The sequence below is a fragment of the Wyeomyia smithii genome, chromosome 1 (assembly GCF_029784165.1).
Source record: "Wyeomyia smithii strain HCP4-BCI-WySm-NY-G18 chromosome 1, ASM2978416v1, whole genome shotgun sequence".
Lineage (NCBI taxonomy): Eukaryota > Metazoa > Arthropoda > Insecta > Diptera > Culicidae > Wyeomyia > Wyeomyia smithii.
The window spans coordinates 19,620,958-19,636,208 of record NC_073694.1 but is presented as its reverse complement, the minus strand read 5'-3'; the positions used below and the strand labels follow the sequence as shown (position 1 = coordinate 19,636,208).

The 15,251-nt window shown below is 43.7% G+C and overlaps 1 protein-coding gene across 8 annotated transcripts in view; it reads left to right on the top strand.

Annotated features, from left to right (window-relative positions):
- LOC129718858 (protein tramtrack, beta isoform) overlaps positions 1–13,111 on the top strand; it is a 468,621-nt gene extending 455,510 nt beyond the window's left edge. For all 8 annotated transcript variants that reach the window (XM_055670025.1, XM_055670028.1, XM_055670029.1 and 5 more), the window contains exon 9: positions 11,315–13,111. In XM_055670025.1, coding sequence (XP_055526000.1) covers positions 11,315–12,794 — 1,480 coding nt within the window. In that variant the 3' untranslated portion in view covers positions 12,795–13,111. The remainder of the gene's footprint in view (positions 1–11,314) is intronic.
- The last annotated feature ends 2,140 nt before the right edge of the window (positions 13,112–15,251 follow it).

Below are 15,251 nucleotides of genomic sequence, written 5' to 3'. Positions count from 1 at the left end.
CTCGAAGCGCGGACATGTGAAGAACACATGCTCTGCGCTTTCTTCCGCACCCGTACAAGCGGGGCACATAGGGGACTCGGCGTACCCGAACCTATGCAGGTACTGCCTAAAGCAGCCATGGCCTGACAGGATCTGTGTCAGATGGAAGGTTACTTCCCCATGGTGCCTATTAATCCAGCCTGCTAACTCTGGAATGAGTCGGTGTGTCCATCTACCTTTTGTAGTGTTGGACCACTCCCGCTGCCACCTGGCCATTGAGGATGACCGTATGGTGTTGCGAATAACCCTCGTGTCGCGTTGGTCGAAGCACTCTACATCCTCTTTGACGATGATGCTGATGGGCATCATGCCAGCCAGGACGCAAACCGCCTCATACGACACTGTTCGGTATGCGCACGCGACCCTTAAGGCCCGAATACACACACGGCGTAATGATGCCTTCTCCATACAAATTAGAAGGCTTAATCGCGCCTTTCATTGGGACGCTTTTCAACCAGAACCTTCTAGCAGTGCCTTCTAGTGAAGCAGGTAGTCGTCCGTCGCCTTCGGCTGCGTACTTGACTGCCTTCCGTGTAGACGCATCGTGCCTTTCACACGGTCTTGTGTTACCTTTTTTTGGCGAAGGCGCTGGCAACGCCGTGTTGTATCATTTTTCGCCTGTTGGTGATTCTAGAAGTGTGTTGCCTTATTTTTTCTTCCAACAAACATAAACAAACATGAATTGGGTGGCATGACAACAAGATGGTTAGCACACGGCGGAGTTCGAGACGGCGTGATTGCGTCTTCCGTGTAGACGAGTGGAAGGTGGCAGATGCTAGAAGGCACATTAGAAGGTTTCAAAAAGGTACTGACAATTTTCGTCAGGAAGGCGTTGTCACGCCGTGTGTTTATTCGGGCCTTAAGGCACATTAGCCTGTACGTACTCTCGAGTTTGCCGCGATGGCACGAGGTACTCAATACCTTGGACCACACTGGTCCTCCATACCTGAGTATGGACGTGGTCACGCTAGCAAGGACTTTGCGCCTGCTGCTACGGACCGCCGAGCTGTTTGTCATCATGCGAGATAGCGCTGCCACAGCCATGGAAGCTTTCTTGCAGGTATAATCGACGTGGCTCCCGAACGTGAGCTTGTCGTCGATCATAACCCCCAGAAGCTTCAACGAGCGTTTTGAGGCGATAGTGCATGTACCGGCACTAATCGATGCCTCCTGCTCAGACTTTCTGTTATTTACAACAATAACTTCAGTCTTATGGTGCGCTAGCTCCAGTTTCCTGGAGTGCATCCAGTCTTCCACTACGCGTATTGATAGCTCGGCCTTTAACTCTACCTCTCTAATAGACTCGCCATAGACCTCAAGAGTTATGTCGTCGACGAAGCCCACGATCACCACCCCTGGAGGGAGTTTTAACACGCCGTCATACATAGCGTTCCACAGTACCGGACCCAGGATGGAACCTTGCGATACACCTGCGGTAACCGGAACGCTTTTCTGACCTTCGTTTGTGTTATATACTAGCACTCGATTCTGAAAGTAGTTGCCCAGAATCTTGTACAGCGGCGTCGGCACTCTGAGAGTCTGTAGCGCTAAGGCTATGGAGTCCCAGCTGGCACTGTTAAACGCCTTCTTCACGTCAAGCGTGACGATCGCGCAGTAACGAATGCCCCTCCTCTTGCGTTGGATTGCAACCTCAGCCGTTCTCACTTTCTGTATATTTCACCAGTCTATTGAGGATTACCCTCTCAAGCACCTTGCCCGCCGTGTCCAGCAGGCAGATTGGTCTGTATGCCGATGGGTCACCTGGTGGTTTCCCAACCTTCGGCAACAGCACCAGCCTCTGGCGCTTCCACACGTCCGGGAAGAGGCGGTCGTCAAGGCATTTCTACATGACCGCCCTGAACAACCCGGGGGCTTCTTTGATGGCCGTCTTGATGGCCAAGTTCGGGATTCCGTCTGGTCCCGGAGCCTTGCCTACCTTCAGGGAGTTTGCGATCTCGATCAATTCATCTTCCGTCACCCTTACCGCATCGTCAGCCTCTGCACGGCTGCCGTCACTCACGGTAGGTGGTGACTCGTCAGCCGGAGGCCAGGGACTTGGTTCGTGGCTTGGGAAGAGGCCCTGAATGATCGTTTCTAGCATCGCTGGTGATTGTTCAGCCGGGGCTAGCGCACCTCTAGTCTTGGTCATAACGATCCTGTAGGCGTCACCCCACGGGTTCGAATTGGCACTGGCGCAGAGTCGTTCGAAACAGGCTCGTTTGCTGGCTCTGATTGCGCTCTTAAGCGTTGCCTTAGCGGATCTGAATGCGACACCGCGTTCCGCTCTTTGCTCGTCGGAACGTGCGCGTTGCATCCTCCGTCTTGCACGGAGGCATGCATTGCGCAGGCCTGCTATCGTATCGCTCCACCAGTATGTCGGTGGCCTACCCTCTCTAGGCGGACGAGACCTAGGCATCGTGGCGTCGCACGCCCATGACAGCATCGAATTTAGATGGTCCACATCCGGGAGCAGTTCACCCCCTTCGTGCTTCCATCTAATTGCCTGCCCAAAAACATCTGCATCGAAATGCAATGTTTTCCAGCCGTAGAAGGATGGAATATTGGCCCTACTTGCTGCTTGCTTCCGCACGCCTACCTCATAGCGGATCGATTGGTGATCGCTATTCGTGTAGCTGTCGTCTACCCTCCAAATCGTGATCAGTCCCGGGCTGCAGAACGTCACATCGATAATCGATTCGGCACCGTTTCTACTGTAGGTGTATTTTGTACCAACGTTAGCCAAGTCTAAGTTGAGCTTTGCCAAAGCTTCCAACAAGACCTGGCCCCTCTGGTTTGTACAGCGACTTCCCCACTCGACAGCCCAAGCGTTGAAGTCACCCGCAACCACCAACGGCCATAGGCCCGTCAGTTCCATGGTTGCTTGATCGACCATCTGCGCGAACGTTTCGGTAGACCAACTTGGCGGAGCACAGCAACTGCAGTAGAATACTCCATCCACTTTGGCTATAACGTACCCCTCTCTGGAGGTCGACACAATCTCCTGAACCGGGGACCTGCCTGTCGTGCAAATGGCCGTCTTCCCAGACTTGTCCGATACCCAGTTACCGTTTCCGGTTGGGATGCGGTATGGGTCCGAGACGATGGCCACGTCCGACAACGACTCAGCAGCCGCTTGGTGTAGCAACTGCTGCGCCGCATAGCAGTGGTTCAGGTTTAACTGTATCACCCTCAGGCCTGCGGCTTAGTAGCCGGCCGTGCAGCCGGACACTTGGGGCCTCCCATGGCGTGTTTGGCGTCCCGTTTACCGGTGCATACCAGACACTTGGGAGGTGCACCGCAGTCACGTGCCTTGTGGCCTGCGCCACCGCAGCGGCGACATAAATTGGACCTGTCGGGCCCTTTGCACGACCAGGATTTATGCCCCCGCTCAAAGCACCTGAAGCAAACGTCAGGCTGTTGAAAGGTGCCCAGAGGGCAGACCGACCAACCCACCTTCAACGTGGCCTTCGTCAGGGCCTTGTTACCCTCCGCTAGTGGAAGCTTTATGGTAGCAACCTGGGTGCCGGCCGGGCCCCTGCGGAGACGAACTGCCTCTGCGGTCACTACCACTCCACACTCACGTTCGAAGGCTTGTGCTATGTCACACCCTTCGGTTGGACCCTTACTGCTAGAATCGTCTAATTGCTCAATCGTCTAATTTGAGAAAATGCGTCAATCGAGTGGTTACCGCATCATTTATCGTGGAGTCTCAGAATCGAGCATATCCAAAGGCGGTTCATCCGCCTAGCCAAGCTTGCTGTTTCTCCTCAGAGAATCATTACCGTATAGGAGAATGTCTTCCAGTGCAATGTAGCGAACCGTGCGTATATGAGGAACTCGCAAAAAACACCGCTGTGGAATCCGAAGCTGCTGTAAACTTTCTCACACGAAAAAACATTTCGCAAAAAAACTACACAACAGAGCTCACTTCAGTGCTTTTACTATGTGATTTTAAAGCATATATCAAATGACGTGTAGGAAACAGGTGTTTGCTTTTCATCTTGAAACTGAGAAAAAAATCCAGCCGCCCGTCACACATGCTTTCTCTCCGAGTGTTATCGAGTTTATCTTTGCAGTGCCCACCGCTCTCATTAGATGCACGCAGCGCTTATCCTGGGCAAGAAGTGAGCGGTGAATATTCACTCTGCTCTTCCCACATATTGAGGAGAATACCAAACCTGCGTCTAGCACTTTCTAGAACTCTTGCATACCAACGCATAGCGTACTTTTCAAAATAAACCAAATTCAGCATTTACGGCTACTTTAACTTTAATGATACTATTGGACGATTCGCAAATAGGATAAGATCTGTGAGTTTCTATGAGAGACTCTACTTGTCAGATGAACCACACCAAATACAAACACAAAAAACAAAAATCAGCTGATAATTGCGGAGCAAAAATCCGTACCCCAGATAATAAAAAAGGGTACGAAATATTTTCAAAAACACTTTAACACTGATAATAAAAAGGCCCCTAATTGAGCACAAAACCGCTTAGAAAGATCCGATTAAGATATGACCCCAAATTGAGTTCAGAAGAAAGAAGAACACTTATTAAGGCCAGCATAGACCAACAAAAGACAGGATAGAAAATTATTTGCAATTTGCAAAGCACCTAGAAAAGGTCAAAACTGGGACCTTCCAGTTGGTCTCGAGCGAAGTCTGTGAATAAAAATAAACAGAAGGTCGGAATATAGCATCAAGGCTTTGATTTGCTTTTTGGGTCAACAAAAAACCATTGAAAACTTTGGCATACTTCGAAATAATGGAAAACAGTTTTTATTTTCTTCATCTAAAAAAATGTTTTTTTTGCAAGTTGAAAATGTATTAAATATCAAAAGAGATAAAAACTATTTACAGAATATGTCAACAACTGCGAGAGGGCTAGTAAAAAATTTACAGAAAAATCAAAATTCACAAATTAATGAAAAAGATATAAAATGTCACGGACCAGGATGACAAAAAGGTTCACATGTTGTGAAAAAGCCGCCCAAGTGTGATTTGCGGGAAATTTTGTTTTTTTTTTTCGTTTCAATTTTCGGTTTTCAATTCGAAGAACATTTGCAGCCGAGCCACGTCGAATGATTGAACTTTGTGCATAAGTAAAGGAAGTTATCGCAAATGGTTTCAATGCTACGAAAAAAGATGCGTTTGAGCCAAGCGTTAAAGGAAGAGCGGTAACATTGAAAAAAAAAAGTTTCGACAAAGTGATTCTTTTGCACGACAACGCTTGACCACATTTCGTCAGAGTCTATCTAGCATAGTCTGACTGACCAACAATTCTGTTTTTTCGAAGAAACCAAAAATTGGGGACATTCATAGGTAGCGTCAAAAAACGAGCAGTTTTCCCGACACAAAATTTATGGACTGGGAGAGACAATATTTTCATAAATCTAATTTCATGGCGGGTGAAGTAGAACTTCTTATTTAAGTCGTTTATGTAAGTTTCTAATGCCTTTGGCAGTGACGTTGTTATGCAGTGCGTTTTTTATGCAGTACTCGGCTTAATCGCATCAATTGACCGTTCTTCAGTAATAATTAACACTGACCTGGTCCCTCCAAATACACAGCATAACCTTCGCAGTGTGTATATGCGACCGAGTCGATGACTTAGAAGCATGACCGGGCAGTTCAGATACCGAAGCAAGCTGTTCTTGCGTTTGGCATGAATCCTTATTGAGTAATTCTTACAATGGGGCTTCTTCGAAGGTTTCTGGCCTTTTTCACGCGGACAGTAGTCAACATGGAAATTAACGCCTTTAAAGCAATGTAATCAATCACGGCACGTTGTTTCAGAAGCATTTTCGTAAACCTTATGTGTTTCAGTCACAATTTTCTCTGAAGGCAATAAGAAAAATAACATTTCCCGCATCTGACGATTGTTTGGCACAATATTATTATCTTCACTCAACTGAAAGTATACACTACCCGTCATAAGTTTGGAATCGCTTTACTGAGTATTGCAACACCCAATTTGAGTATTGCAACACCTCCCGAAAAGTTTAGCATCACCTGGAATAGGCGGATATCTCGTGTTTATGACAACCTAGAAAGTTACGGTTTTTAGCAAACTTGTTCAGAAGGTCAAAGGCTACTGTATGGTAGCCAATTCAGTGTGAAATTTTACCGCTATGTGGCGCTAGTGGACACACAATGTGTCGTATTTTGAATTTAAATAATCTCACGATTCTTCACGAAATTGCGGTATTCAGCCAACTTGTTCAGGAGGCTAAAGGCTTCTACTTGGTAGATAACTAAATACTGAATTACCCCGCTATGCGGCGCTAGGATGCATGCAGTTTTTCGTATTTAGACTTCAACTTATCGCTTGATTATTACTACCCACAAAGTTGCGGTGTTCGGCTTGTGCCATCAGTTCTGGTCAAGCATGTCTAAATACAGTATAACGCCGCATGTGTGTTCCAAACTATTCCATCGATTCTATTTTCATTACAATTCAGTGTAATTAGAAATGCTCGCTGTGCTGCTCAAATCCTACAACATCGGATTAGAGGCATGTCTACTGCAACTGTTTGCAGCCGTGGTAATCAATCTAGTCGCGATATCGTCAATTTTCTCCATTGTAAAACGGGTTGTGAATGTTGGTGATCAAACTGTCAACATACCAACACAGTCGCATGCTATATGTTGTAACCTCCTCGAATGAAAGCGTTTCTTTATAATAAACACACAGAAGCTTAAGTATTATGTGAAGTGATCAAACTGTCAACACTCAAATTGGTTAAACTTCGTCATGTGTAAACAATCAGTACTTATAGAATCGCGTAAATAAAAAGTGTTACTGTGTTACTGGATATTGCAGCTTTCTGAACAGAGTTTAAGATAGAGTAAAATGAAAACACTAAAAACTTTATGCACACTAGCAGCACATTGAAGAAAAATTACGAACTAAACTGTTAGCCAACCAGAAACTCTTGATCTTTTAAATAACTTTGCTGAAAATCGCAACTCTCTAAATGATGGGATTATTGAGCTAAACTGGATTCGAAACGCTTAAAAGCAAATGCACACTAGCGCTGCGTTGCGGTTGAATTCCGCGCTATACTGTCCGCCAATTACAAGCCCTTGACCTTCTGAGTAACTTTGCTGAAAATCGCAACTCTCTAAATGGCGGGATTATTGAGCTAAATAACGTTCGAACACTCGAAACTACATGCACACTAGCGCCGCGTTGCGGCTGAATTCCGCACTATACTGCCAGCCAATTACAAGACCTTGGCCTTCTGAGCAACTTTGCTGAAGACCACAACTAACTAGGTTTCCAGAATCTAAAGATAGAGTTACATAAATCTGCCCATTTTAGGTGATGCTAAACTTTTCGGGGTGTTGCAATTTTCAAACTGGGTGTTGCAATACTCAGTGAAGCGATTCCAAACTTATGACGGGTAGTGTATGTCACCACAGTAAAATTACTAACGTATCAATATCAAATGCCTTACTGCTAGCACCATCTATTAATAATAGCGAGAACTTAGTAGCGCAAAGTAAAAAGATGACACACGCTAGAAAAAAGTTGAGAGGTGTCAAAAAACGCAAAAAAAAAACTCAGAACAAATAAATGATCAGTACCATCTACTTACAGTCGAATCCCTTTATAGCGACATCGCAAGGGACTGTCGTTATAGCGAAATGTCGCAATAATACGAAGAATCATTGCATATGTAGAACAGAAGGTACCGTTGAGAATGTCGTTATAGATTTATCGTTATAGAGAGATTCGACTGTACTATTGTCGCAATAAAGGATGACAAGTATTAGTTTTGATATGCCGTTCTAGAGGAAGGTCGTTATAGCAAAATGTCGCAATAAAACGAAGAATTTTAGTATAAAAGAGAAGGGACTGTTGAGAATGTCGCTATAGCGAGATTTGTCACTATAAAAAGTGTCGTTATAGAGGGATTCGACTGTACTTACTTTTTTGGCTAACGGACCGTTCTAGGGCCGAACGAATTAGAGGTGACCAGCTTCTTCTGTCCTGGGCAGCCGTTCTCCAGTCTCCTCGTACACCAGCAGATTGTGCATCTCTTTCCACCGCGTGCGAGGCCTACCATGGAGTCGACGGCCTCTTCTTGGTCTCGTCAGGTATTTTGGCTACATGTCCAGCCCACTGAAGCCTGCCCCGCTGTATTACCTTCTCTGAATCAGCATGTTTGTATACCTGGTACAACTCGTGATTCACGCGTTTGCGCCACACTCCATCTTCCAGTTTACCACCAAGTATCGATCGCAGAACTTCACGCTCAAAAACTCCGAGCACTCGTCGATCAGCTTCCTTCAGCGTCCATGCTTCATGTCCGTAAAGGGCCACCGTCACAAGCGTACCAAGATAAACGAATTCGCTTCAACCACTTCAACTGATTTCCCATCTATCTCCACCTCAGCACCAACACCACGGGAACTCCCACGCTCTGGGAGGTGTGTGCAAAAACAGAAGCTAACAAAAAACTGTAAAAAGATCAAAATGTAGAAAAAAATGCTATGAAACGGTCATAGACTTGAAAAAGATCCTCACAGTTAATAAATAACAAAATTCTAAAAAATAGCCAAAATTCCAAATGGTACTGTCAGAAACAATTTCAAAAAAGTCGAAAATTAATGCTTCAAAAAGTCAAAGTGTTCAAAACGATGAAAAAAAACAGATGCAAAGTCAAGTCTATCGATAAAATACAACTATATCTAAGAAATGAAATATCACAACAAATCTAAAAGTGGTTGACAGGTCACAATTGTCATGAACAAAAGTAAAGAATGTTACGGCCAAAAATTGGACAAACAAAAATGTTACCGTTATGTGCTCGACAAAAAAAAATACCTTACACCCTGGTTTCAGGAAAACAACCAAAATTGGCTAAATACCACCCAATACGGATATTTCCGGAATCAGGATGATGCCCAGAGCCCAGAAATCAATTCCACACGTCATTTTGAAATTTGAGGTGGTGACTTCCGGTTCATCTGGTGTCGTTTTGAGGTCTCTACCGCAGCATCCGGATATGTAAAGTATTCTGTTCTGGGAGGACCATTTTGGGGTCATATCATTAGCAAAAAGCAAAGCCTTGGTGCTACATTCCGATTTGGAACTCGACCTTCTGTTTTATTATACACAGACTTCGCAGCCAACTGTAAAGTGTACAGGGCTAACGCTACGATCCTATTGACACTAACAGTCTCTCCCGAGCTGAGACTCGAACCTACGACGACTGGCTTGTTAGGTTAGGGTTCTGTTCAAACATTCATGAAATGCCTCAGTTTCGGAACATACCTTGCCGGACCTTTCTATTGGCTCCTTACTTTGTTCACCGCAGAAAGCTAGCTTGCCCTCAACTGCATCTCGTTGACAACTGTCTTTCGTGTCTTTTTGAGGATATACTTGACCAGTATGTTTCTATAGGGCAGAGCTCTGGTATGTTGGGAGGGTTCATATCCTTTGGCACCACCTGGACGTTGTTCGCGGCTTACCACTCCATGGATTTTTCCTGCAATGGCACGATGCAACTATGTCGCTTGAGAAAAGGCAACGAAGGTTTTTTTTTCAAGCACTCTTGCACTTAAATTTCCTGGTTGACGGAACCTTTTGCGATGAAAATGTTGTTCTTTAAACCACGCGGGTTAATGCATCTGAAAATCTCTGCCATCTTTCCAGTTGCCGTATAATATTCCTGTCGAGGAAGCTGTTTAAAGTCTGCCTTGACGAAAGTTTCATCATCCTGTACCACACAATCAAACTTCGTCAGCATCTTCACGTACAGCTTTCGCGATCGTCGTCTGGCTTTGCTTATCGTCACGATTTAGAGTCATACATTTTTTAGAAGTCGACAGTTCGGCTCGTTTTTTAACTCGGTTCACAGTCGTAGACGACACTCCCAGCTTGCTTGCGACATCTCGGACGAAAAGGTTGGGATTCCGCTTGAAACTTCTCGCCATTTTTTCCGTCGTTTCTCCAAACATTTGTATTACGTTAGTGACGGTTGATTTGGCCACATTCAACAATTTTGCCTACATGGCGGGCGAATAGTTCGGTTTTCACCCATGCGCAAGCGAAATTTCAGTATGTTGCTTCTCTTGCTTCGACGCCATTTTCACAAATGAACAGCAAATGTCAAAATCAAACATAGGGCATAATGCTTGCACACACATCTTTAAAATGATGGGTGTTTAGGTTTTTTATTTTGATACACGATAAAAATAATACGGCAAACTTAAGTTGACCAGTTTTTGACGTAACACCCCTTAGTTACCGTCAAAAACGGTATCAAAGCAAAGCAAAGCCTTGGTGCTACATTCCGATTCGGAACATGACCTTCTGTTTCATGTATACGTAGACTTCGCAGCCGACTGTTCAGTGTACAAGACAATTGCGGGGCTAGCGCTACGATCCTACTGACACTAACAGTCTCTCCTGAGTCGAGACTCGAATCTATGACGACTGGCTTGTTAGGCCAGCATCGTACCTCGAGACCATCTGGGAGATAAAACGGTATCACAGCTGTCACAGAGAATGAAAACATAAAACCGAAATTGAATATACGTTGTTAACCGAAAAGAGTTGAAAATGCTAAAAGAGATAAAACATCAAGCATAAAAAGTCATTAGGGTCAGAAACGTGAAAATATCAAAAAGTTAAAAAAAATGATAAAAATATAAAAAGAAGTATAAAAATATTTAAAACAACATACAAAATAGTCAGAAATGTCAGTTAAAGCTACAAATGTAAAAAAGGTTGAAAACTGCAAAAAAATCTTCTAACGCAACAAAATTTTTTTTTGGTCAAAAAAGGTTCAAAATGACAAAAAATAATAAAACTAGAATACGTTAAAAAGTGACAATAAAGAATAATAAAAAAGGCGAAGCATCATCAAAAAATAAAAGACTAGGCAACATATTTTTTTAAAAGAAAGTAAAAGTGCCACAGGAGATAAAATAATCAAAGAAGAAAGATCAAGATTTATGAAAACCATTTAGAAAAATGAATAAAAAGATCACAAATGTTAAGAAACGTCAAGAGTACAAAATAGCAAATCGGCAGAAAAAAGTCTATTAACTAACTATTAATATATTAGTTGAATGACAAAATGGTATAAAACATAAAATATGCCTAATAGTACAAATCATGTGAATGGAAATCCTAAATATCTGAATAAATCAAAAGTGTTTTAAAATATTCGGAAGCCAAAATTTTCAATTTAAAATAAATAAAATGAAATCAATTTAAAATGAATAATTACATAGAAATTCCCTCTTTCTTTCACACAGATATCGCAACCTCCTGTTTGGAACTGCCTCCCCAGCACCGGACCGCGAGGCCCCAGGATTGGGCCGGCACGGAACCCCATCGCCCCGAACTGGTGTTAGAGCAGACGACGAACAACCAAGCACTTCCCGCCGAACGGCGGAAAGCTCCACAACCAGCGGCACCGGATCGACCATTGCTACATCGCCACCATCACCAGCACCACCGCCGCCACCGTCAGCACAATCGGCATCAGCATCGAAAGGGGACACCATGATACGCGTACGGGATGGACTGACCAAGGATGGATTCCACAACGGTATGGAGTTGCTGCTGCGAAATCCGCTAACGCCAGCGACGGTCGACGATCAACCCCAGTGCTGTCCAGCTGATCTTTCACTGTATTCATCACTGTTGAAGGGTTCGACGGCGGCGGCCGTCGATGTGGATGCGCATCCTGGTAGTGGAAGCAGCGGAGGGAATACCAAGTGTCACATTTGTATGGCGAATTTTCCGTCTGCCTGGTTATTGGAGCAGCACTCGGCCCTTCAGCATCCGCATCTAACGATTCACGACGATAAGCCGTATCTGTGCGGACTGTGTGGCCAGAAGAGCCGATACACGTGTTGCCGATATAGGACAGTGCTGGCTAAACATCGGGAGGCGAACAGCCGCAGTCGTGTGCCGGCCGATAAGCTGTTCACATGCGATGTTTGTGGAATGCAGTTCCGATATCTGAAGTCGTTTAAAAAGCATAGACTGAATCATGCTTTGGAGAGATTGCACGGTAAGAAGGATAAAGGGGGCGAGAGCGAGCAGGTTTCCAGCACCAATGAAAGTGACAGCGTGGATTTGAGAGGTTTGATTCGGGATGATGAGAATATGAGTGATAATGAGGAGCAGGATGACACGATCGATTCGATGAACGTTTCCGCTGGGGTTGAGGGTCAGCGAGAGTTTGGTGCTGATGAAGGTCAGGGTAAAATCAGCAGCTCGATGATGGAACGTCCAGGTTCGGAGTTTGATTTCAAGAGATACCAATCCGCCCATCGCATGGAAGCAGAATCCAGCAGCAGCAGCAGCAGTATTCCGTCTACTTCCTCGTCCATTAGTCAGACCTTGAACAGTCTGATCAACGCAGAATCTATTCCACATCACCATCTGTTGGGGTTGAACCCCCAGGAGCAATCCATCCTGAACTTTCTCCGCGTGGACGCCGCCGAAAAGCAGCGCGATCGTCGTTTCGCGTGTCCGTTTTGTGGCAAATGTGTCCGATCGAAGGAAAATCTGAAACTGCATGTCCGCAAACACACCGGCGAGAGGCCCTTCGTTTGTCTGTTCTGTGGCCGCGCCTTCGGCGGGAAGTCCGACCTCACCAGACATTTGCGCATCCACACTGGAGAGCGTCCGTACCACTGTGAGGCGTGCGGAAAATGTTTCGCCCGAGCAGACTATCTGTCCAAACATCTCACCACCCACGTCCACAATACCTCACCCCGCTGAGAGGAGGGCCGGCGGAGGAGACGGATTGTCCTCTGTCGGAAGTGAGGTTATATAGCAACCGAACGAATTTGGCAACGCTCTTTATAGAGAACGAGATAGAGAGAAAGAGAAACACAACAAACACTCACGCATACACACAGCCTACTACAACAAAAAAGTGAACGCAAACAAAGCAATAATTCACCGTAAATGACTGCACACAAACTAAGAAAAAAAAAAAAAGAGTAGATTTTTATCAATGTCTTATTTCGCAAACCTAACAAAACGGGATTACAATAATTTTAGTGGAAACAAAGCAAAACAACAAAAAAACCAAACATCTAAAGAGACTCAACGAAGCAAAGCAAAGAACCGAACACAAAGTAGCATGCAGAGCAGCAACATGAAATGGCGACAGAAGAGAAACAACTTTACCTCAGTAAAAACTAAAGAATTATGTAACGAAAACCACAGCGATAAGAAGCATCTCTATAAAATATTATAGGCTCTCACATACATTCAAACTTCCACACACCCACACACGCATACACCCAAAACCACACACACACATACACACCTACAGCCGTGGAAGTGTTTTGGAAATTTTGGTTTCAAGCAAAACGCGTACGTTCCACTCACTCAATCTGCGCATGTATGTGTAATGTGCTTAACCAGCACGACGACTACTACTACTACTATTACCATTACTATTGTACTGCTATTGTAAACAACTACCCACCCAACTGGCCAGCTGCGCCTGCTTGGGTGTAGAAAAAAGTTTTCGTTTCATCACACTCACACACAAAAAAACGAGTTACAGAAACAGCAAAAATCCGCAATTAAAAGTCTGTGATTGTATGTCATTACTACTACTATTTGCGAATGTTTAATGCGCAAAACGGGGACTACTACTACCCCTCTTCCTCCCCGCTTGCGACGACGACGCCAGCAAAAAACTCATGAACTAAGCTAAGAAGCAAACAAAAGCTACTGAGTGTCAGTTTCCATAGTTTTTTCCCCTTACGAAGGGTTTTACGCTAGAATTCGTTTCTGAAGTTGGTGGCACCCGGTTCAAAAATAGTAGAAAAAAATAATGAATATTCAAACAACTTCCCACAATTTTTTGTTGGATACAATTTTGTAGATTCTTTACAGTTTTAAGGTAGAAGAATTGAATTCCTGCCGGTTTAAAAAAGGTCCTAATTGTTTTTCAGATTTCAAGAATGGAGTTTTTTAAGTTACCGATTTGATAATCTGAATAATCTAAAAAAAAAATGCTACCAACAACTGGACAAATAAGTGTGAAATCTTTCACTCCTTACTAAACTAATAACCTCTCTTCCCTATACCTCCTACTACCGGATGGATATTATCGATTGTTTTCTAGATTAAGTGTAGAGTTTCTGTTACCACTACTTTGTTGTACTGTATTCCCATTAGCAGTATGTTTTATTTTGAACAAAAAACTGTTGATTTTCCTCAATAGAACAATCGTAGTTTAGTTCGAACGACGTTCCGTTAAGCGTTCGGTCAGAATAAAAAAAACAAACGATTGTCTGAAAACTTAAATCTATAGTATATACAACAAATATTTAAGCAAAGTATAGTAGCGAAAAAAAACTGAATGTGATTGTTTTCTATATATTCAACAGATTTAAACTATTTATACTTATACAACAAAAACAGATGCAATAGCGTTTTACAATAGACTTTTACAGCCGTAAATGAATCAGGTTTTAGTTATTTTTTAGCTCTATATTTATAGGCAAATTCATACAACAATCAAACAGAGCAGCGTCACACCGCGGGAAGCGACGCGGAATGGTTTTCAATTTTCTGAACCCAAGTTTGCCGGGAAATTGGCAGCCCTGCAGTATAATAAAGCCCATTAAGATACACGAAACAAAACAAGCCACACACACACTCACACACATAACTACATACAACGAAGCGCGCAAGCGGAAAAAATAGTTTATTGTTTCGTCTGAGAAACGTGTGTTACTTTTTCTGAACGCCAGAAAAAAAAACAATGAGAATAACCTTACATGCAGAAACAATTTTATAGACGTTTCCTTCCTAGCATACAAGATAAAGAAAAAAAACATTTTAATGAAGAAACAATTTCACTGTGCCAAATTAAATGTACCTCAGTAATAAACAAGAGATAGAGTGTGTAGAGCAAATACTGGTAAAACAAGAAAAAAACACAATACACACTGACACACAGCCACGCGACACAGAAACTGCTCACCACACACTAAACACACATGCATGTACACATACGAGAAAATAAAATTCGTCAGTTACTTACATATGGATGTCTACCAGCAAAAAAAAAAAAACAAACAAGCAAACCTACTCGAACAATGTAAAACATTTTAACTTCTCTCTTCACCTTATTTGTGGCAAAAATGAAGCAAAGTAAAACACAAAAAAAACGTTTGATACAACATAAAAAAAAACTCTCGATGTGGTAAA